Below are 19,666 nucleotides of genomic sequence, written 5' to 3'. Positions count from 1 at the left end.
CATACAAAATTTATTCTAACAATTACCACACAATTGCACATGCAAATATTAAAATGCAGCTGTTCCTTTGACTGTGCAGTTACTCCACCTGTATATGCAAATCACATGTTTATGAAAACATGAACCCCAGAAAAAATCTACTGTATGCTATTACTAATCTCCCTGAACCATCTTGTTTTCCCCCAGTGAAAAATCTTTACATTCCACATGCAGTGTATAGAAAGTATGGTGTTTTGTTTTTGTTTTATATGGTTTTGGTTTCCTGTTACAGCTGCTTGTGGAGGTAAGGAAGTTGAGGTTTGTTTCAGATGGCTGTACCTTCCTAAAATACTTGGAAAGAGGGTAGGAGGATTTAAATATGGCTTTGTAAAATGTGCTATTGACACTGTAAATTAAAATTAATAAACTAAATTATTAATGCTATTTTTCTTAAATGTTATTACTGGTAGGTTATCAATGTTTATTGCTTATAGCAGTTTTGTAAAATTCAAAGTACTGAAAATTAAGGCCCTGAACCCATAAACACTTAAGCAGGTACATAATTTTTCTTACATAAATAGTCACATTGACTTCAGTTGGACTATGATTAAAGTTAAGCATGTTCCTAAGTATTTGCAGTATCAGTGTTTAAAATTTTTTTTATTTTTTTTATTTAAAACTTTGCTGTTGGGCTGTGTCTTTACAGGGGAGTGCATAGTTTTTAATTCCATGTACTACCTGATGTGAAAGCTGCAGACTCCCTTGTCTTCACTAAAACTTTACTTCAAGTTAGCTAACTCAGATTAAGAACACACCTTTCCTTTGGTTTTTCCTTTTCACTTTTGTTTGTTTCTTTGTTTGTAAGTGTTTGAAGGAAAACAGATGAGTTTTTGGAATGTTAGAATTAGAGTTTTGAAAATGAAGTGGTTGGAAGAGGGCAACTGAGGTGATCAGAGATGCAAAATAACTGCAGTTTATTCCATGGCTGCAGAGATAAAGGAGTGCATTCCATGGATATGAGTAAGGAGTATGTGTGGAGTATAAAAAGTGTTGAAGTATTTAGAAAAAAGAAAAAAGGTACCACTATTTTTTTGGAAAGTGTTGTGTTAGCTGTCAGTTGTGGTGAAACAAAGGAGTTCTGCCACAAAGAATGCAGGTCTTCCTAAGTGAGTGGCAATAATATTATACCAGACTACCATGTATTTTGTTTATGCTATTCAGTGTTCTGTTTGAAATAAGGAATGTATAATACTTCACACTTACATAACATCTACCAAGAATCTCAAACTTATTTACAAAGATTCATGAGGCTTCACAACACTCCTTGAAGTAAATAAGCATTGTTCTATCAATTTGATAAATTGCTAAACTGAGGTGCAGTGGTTAAGTCATTTGTCCAATGTGAGTTGCAATCAGGAAAAAGAATGTCCAATATGATGGTCCATTTGAGAGAAGGAACATTGCGAGGGGGAAGATTCTGAGCCTGATTCAAGTAGTGATTTGGAGAATATCTCCTGAGGAGCTAATGTTGGACTCACTCAAACAGCAGTGACCCTTAAAACCCTCTCATTACTGGGAATAAGAGTGATAACAGAACTGTTTTTAAATATTTTTCATTTCAATTTAAACATGGTTTAGCTGGCCAGTGGAGACCAGGCACTACCATTTTACAAACTATGTTTTTAGACTAGTGTCTAGCTAAAATAATCATTTTACTGTTTTGAATGATGCATTCCCAAAGACTTGCATAACTGAAACAAGTTGGTGTTGCTTGAAGACTCTTCTAAGACCCGTGTCTAGTAGATAATTAGAAAATGGTTTATAAAACTAGTCTATTCAGGCCAGGAAAAGTATATTTAAATTATATTACCATGAACTGTGTTTAAACATTTGTTCTCCTAACAGGCTTTTTCCACCCATTGTAGATGGGGTCCAAGTAGGAGTTGAGACTTCAGACATTTTGCTTCTGTAATCCAGAGTCCAGAATGCGTTTTTAGGCATTTTTGTCAAGTTCTAGAGACCTATGGGAGGAAAAATATGGCCTCAAAACAAAATGCCAGAGTTCTGGGTTTTTTTTCTAAAATAGGTACAAAACTTATTAATATTTTCTCATATAGGACTTTCTTTACTAGTCAACTGAAGAATCAGTTTCATCTTCTCTTTCTACACTAGAACTTAGTCCAGTTAATAAATGAAATTGATTCAGCTTTTTTTGTTCAATACCAGTTCTGAAATACAGCTTCTTATAAAGCCTGAAAGGGTTGATGAAATCCCCATTATTGACCTATCATCTTTGAAAACTGGTTCCTCCTAGTCTTAATAATTATCAGTAATCTGTGCTGACTAACAGTTGCAATTTGAGCTACAAATAGTAAAGGTCAGGATTCAGTGCATCTAGTAAATGTGATTAGGGGAGGGGGAAGAATGTTCGGGCAGCTCTAACTTGTTTACCAACACATTTTTGGTGAAAGAGATAGGAGGATGAAAGATACATCTCTAAAACAGTGAAGTATTTTTTCAGTGATTCATTCTGCTCTGGAGCATTTTAAAAAAAATTGCTCTGAAATGCTCTCCAAGTGATATATCATTTTGTTAAAGTAATTTTTTTCTTCATTCATAATTGTGCTTGATTATTACCCAAGAGGTGTAATGTAAACCGCTTGTCTGAGTTCCATTACATGTAAAAACTGATAGTACATATTGGAAAAATTATATATGGTATGTTACTGTTCAATGTTCAACTAATAATGTTAGTTTAAAAAAAAAAGTTCTAGGCATACACCACATCAATTCAGATTTTTGTTGTTGTTGCCAGTTGCAGTTGCATTGTAATAAGTTACTCACTGGCTCCATTTTTCCTTCAATAATGCAGGTGTTAGTCTAATGCAGGAACTAAGTTGACATCTATGACACTGCTTTTATGACTAGGTTTTATGAATGAAATGGATATTGGTTGGTTTTACTTTTTTTTAAATTTTATATTCAAACATTGGAAAGTAAATTTTAATAAGTAATTATTTAAAAAAATGAAAATAAACATGTATTTCTTGAATAAGCTTTAGGTGAAACTCTGCTGTGGTCTTTCTCTACAGTATGCTTTTTTTTCCTTTTGATTTTCCACTATTTCTACCACTGGTTGTAACAACCAGCTGCCAGTGTTTAAATTGGTATGCCACCTAACTTTATGCAGGTTCAGATCATAGTAGTTAGTCTGTATTAGAGCTACTGTCAGTGGAAGTGAACTGGTGATTGTAGGTGACACTTCTGTAGGGGGACGTCTACGTCTTGTGGATTAAACAGTCAGTGGCTTTAAGTGCACATGCAGTGTTTAAGGTACTTTAAAGCATCTGCTAGACTTTTAGTCTGAGAAGATCACTATTTCTAGAAATTGAGGTGCCAGCCTGTTGACATTTATAACTTTCATTCATTGCATGAGGAAAAATGCATCATCTTCCTGCATTGATTTGGTGCCTATGCTACTTGACTAGACCAGCATTTCAAATGCTTTAGGTAGGAGTAGTATGTCTTTCAGATGTTTAAAAGCAGCAAAGAATCCTGTGGCACCTTATAGACTAACAGACGTTTTGGAGCATGAGCTTTCGTGGGTGAATACCCACTTCCTCAGATGCATGTAATGGAAATATCCAGGGGCAGGTATATATATGTGTGCTAGCAAGCAAGCTAGAGATAACGAGGTCAGTTCAATCAGGGAGGATGAGGCCCTGTTCTAGCAGTTGAGGTGTGAAAACCAAGAGAGGAGAAACTGGTTCTGTAATTGGCAAGCCATTCACAGTCTTTGTTCAATCCTGAGCTGATGGTGTCAAATTTGCAGATGAACTGAAGCTCAGCAGTTTCTCTTTGAAGTCTGGTCCTGAAGTTTTTTTGCTGCAGGATGGCCACCTTAAGGTCTGCTATAGTGTGGCCAGAGAGGTTGAAGTGCTCTCCTACAGGTTTTAGTATATTGCCATTCCTAATGTCTGATTTGTGTCCATTTATCCTTTTCCGTAGAGACTGTCCAGTTTGGCCGATGTACATAGCAGAGGGGCATTGCTGGCATATGATGGCGTATATTACATTGGTGGATGTGCAGGTGAATGAACCAGTGATGGTGTGGCTGATCTGGTTAGGTCCTGTGATGGTGTCGCTGGTGTAGATATGTGGGCAGAGTTGGCATCGAGGTTTGTTGCATGGATTGGTTCCTGAGCTAGAGTTATTATGGTGTGGTGTGCAGTTACTGGTGAGAATATGTTTCAGGTTGGCAGGTTGTCTGTGGGCAAGGATTGGCCTGCCACCCAAGGCCTGTGAAAGTGTGGGATCATTGTCCAGGATGGGTTGTAGATCCTTGATGATGCGTTGGAGGGGTTTTAGCTGGGGGCTGTATGTGATGGCCAGTGGAGTCCTGTTGGTTTCTCTCTTGGGTTTGTCTTGCAGTAGGAGGCTTCTGGGTACACGTCTGGCTCTGTTGATCTGTTTCCTTATTTCCTCGTGTGGGTATTGTAGTTTTGAGAATGCTTGGTGGAGATTTTGTAGGTGTTGGTCTCTGTCTGAGGGGTCAGAGCAGATGCGGTTGTACCTCAGTGCTTGGCTTAGACAATGGATCGTGTGATGTGCCCGGGATGGAAGCTGGAGGCATGAAGGTAGGCATAGCGGTCGGTGGGTTTTCGATATAGCGTGGTGTTAATGTGACCATCACTTATTTGCACCGTGGTGTCAAGAAAGTGGACCTCCCGTGTAGATTGATCCAGGCTGAGGTTGATGGTGGGGTGGAAGCTGTTGAAATCATGGTGGAATTTTTCCAGAGTCTCCTTCCCATGGGTCCAGATGATGAAGATGTCATCATGAACAGGTCTGACTATCAAAAGGAGGCAGCCAGACAACTCTCCAATACCAAATTCTACAGGCCACTTCCCTCAGATCCCACTGAGGAATACACTAAGAAACTACAGCATCTACTCAGGACACTCCCTACACTAACACCAGAAGAAATCAACATACCCCTAGAGCCCCGACCAGGGTTATTCTATCTACTACCCAAGATCCACAAACCCGGCAATCCTGGACGCCCCATCATCTCGGGCATTGGCACTCTCACTGAAGGACTGTCTGGATATATGGACTCTCTACTCAGACCCTATGCCACCAGCACTCCCAGCTATCTCCGCGACACCACTGATTTCCTGAGGAAACTACAATGCATTGGTGACCTCCCAGAAAACACCATCCTAGCCACCATGGATGTAGAGGCTCTCTACACAAACATCCCACACACAGATGGAATACAAGCTGTCAGGAACACTATCTCTGATGATGCCACAGCACAACTGGCTGCTGAGCTCTGTGCCTTTATACTTACACACAACTATTTCAAATTTGATGACAATATATATCTCCAGATCAGTGGCACTGCTATGGGCACCCGCATGGCCCCACAATATGCCAATATCTTCATGGCCGACCTGGAACAACGCTTCCTCAGCTCTCGTCCACTCACACCCCTTCTCTATCTACGCTACATTGATGACATCTTCATCATCTGGACCCATGGGAAGGAGACTCTGGAAAAATTCCACCATGATTTCAACAGCTTCCACCCCACCATCAACCTCAGCCTGGATCAATCTACACGGGAGGTCCACTTTCTTGACACCACGGTGCAAATAAGTGATGGTCACATTAACACCACCCTATATCGAAAACCCACCGACCGCTATGCCTACCTTCATGCCTCCAGCTTCCATCCCGGGCACATCACACGATCCATTGTCTACAGCCAAGCACTGAGGTACAACCGCATCTGCTCTGACCCCTCAGACAGAGACCAACACCTACAAAATCTCCACCAAGCATTCTCAAAACTACAATACCCACACGAGGAAATAAGGAAACAGATCAACAGAGCCAGACGTGTACCCAGAAGCCTCCTACTGCAAGACAAACCCAAGAGAGAAACCAACAGGACTCCACTGGCCATCACATACAGCCCCCAGCTAAAACCCCTCCAACGCATCATCAAGGATCTACAACCCATCCTGAACAATGATCCCACACTTTCACAGGCCTTGGGTGGCAGGCCAATCCTTGCCCACAGACAACCTGCCAACCTGAAACATATTCTCACCAGTAACTGCACACCACACCATAATAACTCTAGCTCAGGAACCAATCCATGCAACAAACCTCGATGCCAACTCTGCCCACATATCTACACCAGCGACACCATCACAGGACCTAACCAGATCAGCCACACCATCACTGGTTCATTCACCTGCACATCCACCAATGTAATATACGCCATCATATGCCAGCAATGCCCCTCTGCTATGTACATCGGCCAAACTGGACAGTCTCTACGGAAAAGGATAAATGGACACAAATCAGACATTAGGAATGGCAATATACTAAAACCTGTAGGAGAGCACTTCAACCTCCTTGGCCACACTATAGCAGACCTTAAGGTGGCCATCCTGCAGCAAAAAAACTTCAGGACCAGACTTCAAAGAGAAACTGCTGAGCTTCAGTTCATCTGCAAATTTGACACCATCAGCTCAGGATTGAACAAAGACTGTGAATGGCTTGCCAATTACAGAACCAGTTTCTCCTCTCTTGGTTTTCACACCTCAACTGCTAGAACAGGGCCTCATCCTCCCTGATTGAACTGACCTCGTTATCTCTAGCTTGCTTGCTAGCACACATATATATACCTGCCCCTGGATATTTCCATTACATGCATCTGAGGAAGTGGGTATTCACCCACGAAAGCTCATGCTCCAAAACGTCTGTTAGTCTATAAGGTGCCACAGGATTCTTTGCTGCTTTTACAGATCCAGACTAACACGGCTACCCTCTGATACTTTCAGATGTCTTTTCCTGCTTCCTGTCCTGATACTCCCCTCTAAGAAAAATAATTAGGCAGTTTTGGAGAAATCTCTGTTAAACTGAAATGGTGGGGAAAGGGGTATTATTAGTTCTTTACTGGATTCTGGGGTGTTGAATCTATCAGAGGAAGATATTAATATTTTAAAATACAAGGTTTTCCTTTCATTAGCTGGCCTAGATGCATTATACACAATAAAACAGCATGTGGTAACAACTTGAATTTTAAAACCTTATGATACACTGTATTAATCTAATGTGACCGCTTTCACTGTATATATTTTATGGAGATGTACAGCTTTAAACCAAAAATACAAAACTTGTCATTAAAGAAATGTACATTCCTTCCCCACATCTCTGCCAACTATGCAAAAGATATCTTTATATATTTGATGGCATACATCCCTGAGTAGAGGTTTTTAGATGCAAACTAAGTCCTAAAACATAGAATTTGAAATATTAAGTTTTGTCTCTTATAAACTGTAGGTTTTCCAGGATGATTTGTCAGTTAACACATACAGATGCCTCAGGTTTGCAAATACATAGGGGAAAAAAAAGAATCTTATTCTATTTTATCAAGAATAAATAACATTGAATCATTCTATTGTGTTAAGTTATATAATTTCACTGGATAGAATTAATCTACAGAGAATTCATTCACTGATTGATTTTAAAGATGGAAGGGACTATTATAAACTAATCTGATCTCCTGTGTAACACAAGCCAGAGAACCTCTCCAAGTAAGTGCTGCATCAATCTCATAACTTCTGTTGGAGCTATAACACATCTTTTAGAGGGATATATAAATATAGTCCAGATTTAAAGACTTCCAGTGATAGAAAACCACCACACCTCTGAATAAATTGTTTCAGTGTTTAATTACCCTCACTTAAAAACTTGAACCTTATTATATTGAATTTTCATACTGATCCCTTATCTCTCTCTCTTTCCATTTCACCAAGACCTTCTTGCCTGGGTTTTTCTACCTTCTTTAACAAGATAACATTAAAACTTGAAATACTTAGTTTGGGCTGTTCAGGTGGATAAGCCAAACTTACAGTAGTAGTTCCTGCTTTAATATATTCACTTTAGTTCCTGTTGAAGGTGATGGGCAGGGCTGTTGTTTTTATGTTGGACAGGGAGAGTATTATTCAGTTTTCAAAGACAAATATGGATTTTATAAAGGATGGACTGTATTCTGGAAATGTAGTGAATCAGGGTTATATATAGTGAAGGAAGCTGTTTTCTGTAGGATCCCTACCTTGCTTATTGCTGAAGCTGGAAGGTATGTGGTGAATGAACCCAGAGACTGCAGGAAGAGGAAAAAATGTTCTCATGCTTTTTTAATTTTTTTATTTTATTTTATGGAGTTACTTTCTTAGATAGCTGGAAATGTCACCTGAATTGGATATCAAGTGACAAAAAAAAAAGCCACTGACAGAGATATTACAAAAGAATCTAGAATGATGGCCACTTACAGTTACATTTCCAGCAATGTAAATTACAGTTAATCAGAGTGGAATAATGAGGTAACAGGTGGGGTTTTCTCTGGTTTCATTTTTGGCACCAAGAAACTGAAAGCTTCTGAGACTACATAGTAGTAGTAATAATAATGGACTTGGTTGTCCATGACCTGCATCTTGTCTGTTATGCTTAAATAGTAGCACTGTGAAGTAATACTTTGTAAGATCTATTGAACTTCACAAATACTGTTACGATGTGAATTTTGAAATGGTTCTTTGTAGAGCCTTTCCGCTGTTTGGTGTAAGACTTCTTTGATAGTTTTAGTGCTTGTCAGCATAGCATATGTTTGGGTATTGAACAAGGCCTGTTTTTCATCCCCCTTGTGTGTCTCCTTTCCTTTGAATATTGACTTTTTGATCATTCACATACAGGTTATCCCTGGAAAACAGACTATATTAAATTGAGATTATTTGATATGATGTTATTGTATAATGGAATGGGATGAAAACCAAAAAGAATTTATGCCACAGGGCTAACAGAGGCTTGGACTCCTGGATGGCCACTGCACCCAGGATGGCCGTTTGGAACTTTGGGGGGTTTGAATTTGTAGGATCGCTGGCTGGCTCCTGGAGACAGAGAGCGGGATCACAGAGCAGGTCAGAGAGCTAGACTGACCATGAAGGGAAGCATTGCGAGGCTCCGATAAGACTAGGCTTTCCCTCCTAGTCCCTGAGTAAGAAGTAGAAGGGTCACTGAAAGCTATTGTTATGGTGAAATTTATGTTTAATCTGGTTAAATAAAAATTGAGTAGTTTTTCCAACCCAGAAGTCCATGGCATAGTCAATCAGTGGATTTTGAAGAGATCTGCAGGGCCCTTGAAATAGGGTTAAGAGAAGCAGCCGGAATTGCCCAATATTTACAGGCGAATGTTCCAAGGGGTAGAAATGCTGTTTTAGCAACCCAGAGACACTCCGTGTTGAACAAGATGTGTGCCAGGGAAGGATAGGTCATGTGACACCTGTTAAATTGTACCTCCCTGAGGGTGCAGTGGCTTTTCTTGATTTTTTTTTTTTTTTTTTTTTAAAGTTCTGTACTTGTAACAGAATATTTTCTTTGCTATTTTCTCTAGTGATGGAAGCAGATCAGACTGAATTCCAATTCGTAGTCAAGTTCTAACTTATCGTTAAGGCTCTAGACTGCAATTCAAAGCAAGACATATCTTTACACTTGCTTAAAAATACTAAAAATTAAGAGTATGCTCATAGTAAGCTAGCATACAATTCTGACACTATCCTTAATGCCTAATGGTTATGCATACAAATAGACAATTCTTGCTGACCCGCACCCAGAGAATCTTAAATTAGTGATATCTGTGTTGTGCTCTTCTTTGGATATCATGGTTTTAAGCAGGAAAGGTGACAGGAAGAAATATGTGGCTTCTGCTTTTATGTATTCCAAGCTGAAAAAACAGTTAGATAGTTAAAACTGTAAATATTTTATTAGTTTACAACATTTATTTCTTAAAAGCAAAAAATGTCTGTAGCACTTAATTATTTCTAGCCTTTCTGGCATTTAAAATAGCTGAAGTAGCCGAGAGATTCATATACAGTCAATGCCATAAATATGTCTCTGCCCTTAACTCTGCTTCTTTTAATAGTCTCCCTCCCTGTTACAAACAGTTACCATTTAGCAACCTAAATATTAATTATTGTATAAATGAACTGCATTACTATGGTCAACTGTTCTGATATTTTCTGCACCTGTAATACCATCTTAAATGCAGATATAGGATAACCTCAGGCCTCTTGTTCTGATGGACTTTGAGTCTTTCTGTTGAAGTTGGGCACGGAAAAATTGCCATGAAACTGGAGAGGAGGGAGGAGACCAGGCAGAATAGCAATAGAAGAGGCAGAACAGAGTGATTGGAGCAAGGGGACTTGACTCAGCATCTCCTGCTCCCCAGGTGCCCTCATCATTGTACTAGAGTCATTCACACTTTCATGGATCAAGTAACCAGGGACACCCATGAAGCAGTGGAGGGGATATGTTTCATCACCATCCTAACTCCACACAGAGCCTGTTTACTTGGAGTCAGCATGGGAAGGATGAAATTCACCCTTGGCATTACTGGATTAGCTGAAGGAACTTTTTAATGAGACATACTATAACGGATCCTAAAAGATAATAAATTAACTAATTTGATAGCCTTAGTAGGTAACTTAATCTGTAATCTGTTGACACCGTTACAGTCACACAAGTATTTAACATGTAGCTTGATGTCTAGGACTGCATTGTGGATTAAACTTTGGACTGGGGATTTTAGTTCCAAATTGAGTCTCGCAGCTCTACTTTTCAAGGGTCAGAGTTTATTTGATCTAGATACAGCATTCTTAGACTTAGTGATTTTAAGCAGATTGGTTTTTGTTTTTTATTGGTAGATAAGAGAAAAAGAGCATCAGCAGCAACCATTTCTGTGCAGACCTTAGGTATCTAAAGTTCACTCTAGATATTGTGTTGGAGGTGTGTTTTCTAGGTAAAATGCATTTACAAACTCTTTCAACATACAAACCAACGGATGTTTAATTTGGACTGTGACAAGTACCATATGTAATTAGAAATCTGTATGCTGAAAACGATCACAAGTCTTGTGGGTCAGAATTATATTTTTTTAGTGTGCAAGATGAATTTTCACATTTCTTATTAATTAAATGTATGACCTGTAAGTGCTGTAGAATATTTACATAACTTACTACCTTTTCCAACTGTAACTTCCATGCTTAGGTTTTTAATATTTAGGCCACATATCAGGCCTGCACAACATGTGGTCCACGGAGGCTCAGTGCAGCCCGCGACAGGGAATCAAAGGGCTCTGGGCTGCCCGCAGCCACAAGGAGCCCAGAGCCCTTTAAATCCCAGCTGCGGCCGGGATTCAAAGGGCTCTGGGCTGCCGGCAGCGGCGGGGAGCCCTGATCCCTTTAAATCTCAGCCGCAGCCGGGATTCATAGGGCTCTGGGCTGCCCACAGCAGCGGGGAGCCCAGAGCCCTTTTGAATCCCGGCCACGGCTGGGATTTAAAGGCTCTGGGCTGCCCGCAGCCACCAGGGAGCCCTGAGCCCTTTAAATCTCAGCCTCTGCCGGGATTCAAAGGGCTCTGGGCTGCCCACAGAGATTCCCGCTGCCACAGGCAGCCCAGAGCCCTTTGATTCCCGGCGGTGGCTGAGATTTAAAGGGCTCAGGGCTCCCCGTGGCTGCAGGCAGCCCAGAGCCCTTTGAATCTCAGCCGCAGCTCCAGTGGATGGGCTGGGGCTGGGATTTAAAGGGCTTGGGCTCCTCTCAGTGGCAGGAGCTCTAGTCCCTTTAAATCCCTGCCCCAGCCCCGCAAAGTTCCGGTTCCCCCCAGCCACAGGAGCCCCGGGCCCTTTAATTTGCCTCTGACAGCTCCCAGCCACCTTTTCAGGTGGGAGCCCCTGGTTGATTTAAAATCAAGTATCACCTCTCCACCCCCAACCTTCCTTTTTGGCCCACAGCTGTTTTGGTGGGGCGGCACTGGGGAAGGAGGGTTTGTTTCTGCAGGGCTGGGTGGTGCTAGGGGCGGGTGTTTCTACGGGCCGAGAGGTCCTGGGGGGTGGGGTTCTGCGGGGCTGGGGGGTTTCGGCCCTCAGCTGTTTTCTTTGGAGTAATGTGGCCCTCGCCGCTTTACGAGTTGTGCAGGCCTGCCACATATTTTGTGTAAGGATTTATTCACAGTAGCAACCTTAAATGTAAATTTACCTCCAGTACAGGGTGTTTTTTGAGTTTGCATGTTTTTGGTTGGGGGGTGGGTGGGAGTTCTTTGGCTGTAAAATCCCCTCTCTCCTTGAAAGACCTGGTGTTCTCTAACCAAAGGTCAGAACTGATCAGGTCTCTCTAGCACTGCTGCTCAATTACCATACCAGCATTAAAGGGAGCTGCTCAGTACTGATCAGGCAAGGATGGAAATGCAGAGATTTTAACGTTAGGGAGTAATCTGTTAGAGAAAAGACTGGAAAAGGAATGAAAGAGGGAACAAAACTAGAGGGAATAATTAAAAAGTGAAGCCATGCCCAGAAAAATCATAGCATTCCTGTTGCCATACAGGAGGAAGGAGAGTTGCCTCACCTTCCAAAATATAAATATTAAAGCCCAACAGAAGTTTCTTTGAATTTCACAGGTGGAGATGGGGGAGAAGAGAGAAACGAGGTAGAAAGTCTCTGCATAAAATTAGGTTCTTCATTTATGGTTGTTTCTAAGTAGGGACAGTTAATCCGCCTACTTTGTCTGTATATATTCACACTCTTTGGACTTGTGCCTTTGGTGCTGCTTTGATAGCACTATTCATATGAAGCCTAAGCTTGAGACCCAAGAGCCAAAAGCATGGCTCATTTTCTTCTTGCCTCTAATTGGGTGAAGGTCAGAACCTTGATGTCAGCAGTTAACTCTAGCTCTGTTCCATTTGGAGTTTCTTACTGGGTTACTGGTTCTCTGCTTTTGCTCAGTTATTTTTGTTGCCATTCAATAAACTTTTTTTCCTAAACAGCAAGAGATACACATTGTGGCATGGTAAGATGTCACTTATTGACCAATATTCCCAGTACTTAAAGTTCCTGAGTAAAGGTCACTCCCAGATGCCTACTGATCACTGAACATACATACTGGTTTTCATCAGTAGATCTCAAAGTATTATCCCCATTTTTCAGATGAGAGGGAAAGTGAGGTACAGAGTGACATGAAGTGACATGTCAGGGTCACCTAGTCAGTGACAGACCTGAGGATAGAACCAGATATGCAAACTTTCAGTCCTGTGCCATATTCACACTGCTTTCACCCTTAGTCTTGTTGAGCCTTACCCTAGGAACTCTCATATGCGGTGAGATTCCAAACTCTGTCTCTTAAAGAAATCAGTGAGGCTTTGTTCAGGGGCCCACCCATGTGGAGCTCATTAGAGGGTTAGGGCCTTAGTTATTACTTGCTCAGGGAGAGCTGTAAAGGATTAAAATTTTGCATACAAACTTACCTGAAGCTCAGTTCAAACAGTATGTTATTCTTTTGCCTTGCAATTAAGTATAATACCCAGTTCAGAAGAGAAGTCGTGCAGTTAAACTAGTTCTCATCCTTATTTCCTTTGGTGGCTGCTGCTAGTAAGTCTACCAAGAGTGGAGCTCTATACTGTCAATACCCAAAGGAGAATGAAAGGTCACTCCTCTCAGAAACTGTAGTTCTTCAAGTTGATTGCCTGTATAGCTCCATTCTTGCTTTTACAGAGGTCCTATTACAAGCTCTAGGTAAGTGGAAGGAAATGAGGGACACTAATGCTGTGGTCCTTTTTTATGCCCTCAAGTGCTAACATTCAGTTCTGTATGGAATCACAACAGTTATTGCTTTCTAGAAGGTTTTGAACTGACACTTGGGCCACATCTACAGTTACTGTTAATAACTTTTTGTTCTGGTCACATTGTAAGTTTTCGTCATTTTGTTTTTTACCAAATCAAGAACTATCTTTGGTCCTTCTTCAAGCACAGAGTAACTCCTCTCACCTCTTGACCTTAATTTAGGTTCCTTATAGCCTCAATTTAGCAAGGTACTTCACACACGTGTTTAGGCTGATTGAAGTCAGTGGGCTACTTACCTTCTGAAGGTATGCACATAATTCATTACCTTGCTGAATCAGAGCCCATATCTGTGTTTAACCATAGGTGATGGACCAATTTTTATAGAGGCGTGTTGCTGATGGACACCTTGTATTTGAGGCTTCTTATTACTACTTCAAGCCAGGGGGTGCAGTAGCACCCCTACTTCCAGCACCACTGTGTGTAACATCACTTTTTAACATTAAGTAATTTATTGAGAAACTGTTTTCCACAGAGCAGCAATTAATTAGAAAACTTCTTACTTGATTGTTACATTTCCCACATTAAAAACTTTTTTTAAACTATTCACTGTATATTTGAGAGTTTGTTTTGATTTGGAGCCACACAGTTAGTCACAGCTGTTACACAGCTCCCACTGTGTACGCACATGCATAACTGACTTCTCTTCTTTAGATAATGTAAAAGGCATTAAAATGATATAATAATTCATCTTGAATATTTATATGTAACTTTTAACCAACTGTAAGATTCCACAACTGCTTTAATCAGCTGTTTTACAGTGGTGATTTGACTTATAGTTCTTGGAAATTCCAAATGATTCGAAATTTTCATAGGGAGAATGAGCCAAAATTTTAATGTCTAAAATCAGCCACAATTGGAATAGCTTTTATGGTTATGTCTTCTCTAATTCATTTATGATCATACAGTCATTTAAGTTGAAAAGGATGACTAATGGGTTACCTAATTATTTTCCTGCATCACATGTGGAGATAGAATTTTATTATCCCTGATAAAATAATATTGTATACAATTTTTAATATCTCATGTGAAGGAGATTCCTCACCTCCCCGGTAGCTTGTTTTGCTTTCTTGAATGGTTTGGTGGCATATAAACATCTTCTGAATATGTAACCTAAGATTTTATTGCTGCATCTTTTAATCTGTTCATCATACTCTGATTTTACTGACTAATGAAAATACCTCTCTCTTCTGTATCGCATCCTTTCTTATTTTTAAGAAATACTGTTCTATACAGTCTTTCCTGATTTAATGTGCCTAGTCTGCCTCACCTTCTAGGTTTTATTTTTTTAGATCTTCTTATTATTGGAGTTTATTTCTTTTGAAATCTGCCTCTCTCATTTGTCTGTTCTTTTGGAGCCCCCAGCTGAATCCTTTATTCTAAATGGGGCATACAAAGTGTTGAGTAGAGCAGAATTATCTTGCTTGTTTAAGTTGTGAGGTCCTTCTACTTAGGTAATATCTTCCATCTATATTTAAGTTTGATTATTACTTTTGAGCCACTTAATATTTCTCTGAATTGTAACTTGTTGATTTCATCCTATTTCTCTAAAGGTTATGCTAACTTTTATCCTATCGTTAGTGTCTCCCAGCGTCAAATCATCCACAGATATGACTAGTATAATCTGTATTCCACACTCCAAGTTTCTTGTAGAAAAAATTAATGATTTTGGATCCAGAACTCCTGCAGAATCCCCTTGGCAGCTCCAGTTAACCCACATCTCATTTCCCTAGGAGACTGTCAACTGAAACCATATCAAATATCCTGCTGGTATCAAGATACAAATTTACTACTGCATATCCATATTTTATCCATTAAGGTTGAAGGGAAGACACGGTTTTAGATTGGTTTTATTCTTATAGATTTGTTTTATAATTCTCTCTTCTGCATGAATTTGGTATTAGAATAGTAAGGCTGAGTTGGCACTTTTCTTTCTCTGAAAATGATAATTCAAGCAGTTTTTTAGCATCTGAAATTCATCCACCTGCTAATAACTATTTCTTAGTTTTCAAGAATTTCTTATTTACACATCTTACTCTGTGTTTACAGAAATATGTTTTCTGATCTTACATCTAATTTCTTAACATATTAAAAAATTCTCTGCAACAGAAATCAAGAAATGATATTGTCTTGTTTAAGAAATGTGAAAATAGCCGATATCTATATGGATGTACTCAACATTGTCCAACTACAGTATATCCACCAGAAAAAATAGTAAAGCAATGTACAGCTAATGAGTGAAAATGGAGTATAAAACCAAAATTCAGTAATCCTCAAAATACCAAGTGAACTGAACATAAGGCAATAAGTTGATTTTAACCAAAAGAAAAGTAAATCTTACGTAGAGCAGTGATTCTCAGCCTTTTCAGGTTGATAACTCCTTATTCAAAGCCAAATATTCACAACTCCCTTTAATTTACTATAAATGTAAAAATCAAATCAACAGCAAAAAATGATAAATTGATCCATCTACATAATTTGTGTGTATGTGTTTCTAGAGGTTGAGAGAATACCTGACCTTGATGGGTAAAGAGATGTGGGAAATCAGATTATTTTTGTTTCAGGCTGGTTTCTTCTTCTTCTTTTTTTTTTATTTTAAAGTAAAGTAATGCCTAGCAATCCCACAGTTGCCATCATGACGCAAACATTGGCCCTACTCTATCCCCTTTTTCTCCACCAGATCTTGACCTACCAGCTGAGAAACACTGACATTGAGCAGCAGTGTAAACGTTCAAATTAAAACATTCATAATTTTAAAATATGAATTGAAAATACAAACATTTCTGACTACTTATTTTTCTGTTAATAAATTTCCCAGAATATTTTGTACTGAAAGTCTATTTCCAAAAAAATCAGTACTACTACAGTACTCAGCTAGAAAGGTTCTATTTTAACCTCCTCTATGTGCTGAAATAATTATCCCTCTCTCTGTGGTGCTTAAATTATTTTAAAATGACCTTCAGTACTGAGAGAGTAAAGATTGTACAGAGGTCATGCTGGGCTTTGTTCATATCTCATTGTAAACAGATAGTGATTTTAATTTTGTCTCTGTACAGAAGTTTGAAGGAAGTTTAGGCTAAATCCTGGTCCTACTGAAGTCAGCAGGACCAGGATCTGATCTGTAATAAATAACCATGTTGCTCTACTGTTACCCTCTGCTGTGTGCGATGCTTTATTTCATTTACCCTGTGGCAAAGTAGCAGATGTATCTGGCAACTTTTTTTTTTAAATGAGGTCATTTTTAATTGTAGTGTAGATCTTTCATTTCTAGCTACCACACTTTCATAATGTGAAAACACATCAATGTTGAGTGTCCAACTGAGTTATCCTTTCAAAAATTTATGAATGGGGACTCTTACTAATTTGAAATGTGTTGCTAATATAACATGGTAGCTTTTTTATTTGAAATGTATCAATATTATGCTGGTTTTACTGGTTTTATATCTTGGTATTTAATTTTTTACACAATGTACAAATTAAGAGCTAATTTTAACACTTCCCCTCAATCTTAATTCAGCCTGTCAGCTCATTTATAAAGTACAGCAGTACTTTTTTAAGGGAGCAAGCTAGCGTTCTTTCCTCCTTAAAAATTCTTGGTATCATTAGGGTTATCTTTCCCCATCTAAACAATACCCAAGCAGCATTATGAGGTACTGATATCCCATCATTTTTTCCATTGTTTACAATACCTGACTCCAGCACACTGATAATGACATGCTGTGAGACCTGTTTCAATCCATACCATTGAGCTTTAACATGCCTTAAAGGTGACACGGACTTAGTTAATCTTGACTCATTTTTTATGAACTAAAAGTATATAGAGTGAAGCCCTTACATTAATACACATTCATATACTAGACAACCATTCACAGTTTTCATAAGTATATTTAAAATGTAAATCCTTGTCTCCATTATGGGCTGCAAAGTTGTCTGTCTTTATATTAAATAATTGTGACTCGGTCAAAATACTATGTATACCACGTTTCAGTTGAAACACATTCTTATAGACAATTTATAAGCCAAAAGAATGCTAACGCTCTCACAATGTTAATGGACCCTACAGAAGCTGTAAATGTTTGTAAATTAACTTTCTAAATTATAATGTGTAGCCTTTGGAGGGGATGCATTATATTTTGAATGTGTCATGGAACAAATTTCCTGCTTGCATAAAAGAACAGTAACCTATGAAAAATAAGTATTGGTTTTATTCGGTTCCTAGCGGATAGAATGTCCACATAACAACTTAGGGTCCTTGTTAGTAGTCTCAGAGGCGGGGGATGGTGGGCATAAAGAATGAACCATTGCCTATCCTGCAGGTAGTCCCTTTGGGTTAGTTAGAACAGTGGTTCTCCACCTGCGACCCAATCAGCACACAGCTGCAGCCCATGTAACATCCTCAGGGCTATACATGTAGTATTGGATGCGTCCCACAATGGTAAATAGGTTGAGAACCACTGAGTTAGACGTTCACTGACCAAAACGCATGCGTATCAACCTGAGATTGGAATGCTATCATACAACATACGCTGATCCACTCTACTATTTGAAAAATGTACATCAATATTTTTAAAAATGAAGAAAATAATGACTTACTCTAAATGAAACCGCAGTAGGTGACACTCCAGAATTTTATTTTTGCAACTTGCCTGGCTGCTGCTGTTCTCTTCCATTGTAACAGTTGCAGCACCTTCTAACCTTGCATTTGTAGAGCCCATGGCTGTACCATCAACTGCACTGATGTCTCTGGGACAAATTATGAGGGTCTGAAAGAGCCGCCAAAAACCTAAGGATATGCAGGGGCAATAGAGAAGCTTGCACTTGTGCTGTCACACTGGAACCTTTCATGAGCATTGAATTCACATGACATTTATTTTTCTAAAGAGTCTGGAAATGAGGCCAGGAAAAAAATCTTTATCCTTTACAATAGTGGTTTTCCACCTGTGCTCCCCATACTCTAAGATTTCCAAAGGGGTCCACACCTTCATTTGAAATTTGTTAGGGGTCTGCAAATGAAAAAAGATTGAAAACCACTGTTTTACAATAAGACAATAATTTCCTTTCAATCCCATTTCCCTCCCCAACCCCACACAATTACTTATTTCTTCATCCAGTTTGGCAATGCTCCTAATGACAAAATTGCTAAAGCACGTTAATTGAGGCTGTCTGCCTCCCAAATACTAACGAACAATCCTCCTGGATTTCCTGCTTCATTATTGCATAGATAAGTAATGGCTCTGTAAATAATTTCCTGTCATTTGTTTCTTCTACTAAATAAGTTGCATACACCTTTTCTTAATGAGATGTAAGGAATTCATTGATGTCCTAAGGCAGTTTTAAAAGATTTGGTAGGGAAAAGGTTGGAAATATACCAAAGAAATAGGCTTTTGCTATGCAAAACAAGAAGTGCCTTCCTCTGTTGCAGAAATCCAAATTTGCCTGCTGCGATCCATCAAAGCTGTTCATTCAGTGAAGGTCAAAGGTTCTGTTGTTGGTGCACCAGCTGATCGTCTGTAAGCTGTATCGCTGAGCATAACAAAGTGCTGTGCATTGCTGATGTGCGTCACAGGACCCTGGGTTTTTGCACAGGGATTAGTCAGGCTGTATTTGGAAACGCCCTCAACTGCACCTTGTGCTGCTATATTAGTGTTTCCCAAGCAAGAAGAATTTTCTTTCACTCCTTCAGCTGCTCCGGCAAACCCCTCCGGTAAGTGTGTGCAATTCATGTAAACAGAAATGGGACTGTCTTCTGCCTGCATTTTGTAAGCGAGTATTATCAATTGTGTGTTACTTATGCATGCTTATTCTAACAGCTTAATACATTCTCTAAAAAATCAATGCCTGATAGTGTAGACTTCAAAACAGCATTAAGGGAATAAAAAATGGTTGATCTAGTTATTTAGTAGATTAACTAACTTCTTATATGGAGAGGAATATGTAAAATGTGCA

General features: G+C 39.3%; 1 protein-coding gene across 3 annotated transcripts in view; it reads left to right on the top strand.

The window, feature by feature from the left end:
* Positions 1 to 19,666, top strand: part of NT5C3A (5'-nucleotidase, cytosolic IIIA) — a 40,962-nt gene that overhangs the window by 1,286 nt on the left and 20,010 nt on the right. The window contains exon 2 of one of the 3 annotated variants that reach the window (XM_050938044.1): positions 19,143 to 19,424. The exons of the other annotated variants lie outside the window; for them this stretch is intronic. Coding sequence (XP_050794001.1) covers positions 19,274 to 19,424 — 151 coding nt within the window. The 5' untranslated portion in view covers positions 19,143 to 19,273. The remainder of the gene's footprint in view (positions 1 to 19,142; positions 19,425 to 19,666) is intronic. 3 annotated transcript variants of the gene reach the window in all.

This window comes from Gopherus flavomarginatus, chromosome 2 (assembly GCF_025201925.1).
Source record: "Gopherus flavomarginatus isolate rGopFla2 chromosome 2, rGopFla2.mat.asm, whole genome shotgun sequence".
NCBI classification, from domain to species: Eukaryota; Metazoa; Chordata; order Testudines; family Testudinidae; genus Gopherus; species Gopherus flavomarginatus.
Note: the sequence above shows the minus strand (reverse complement) of the source record. Positions and strands in the feature narration are given on the sequence as shown.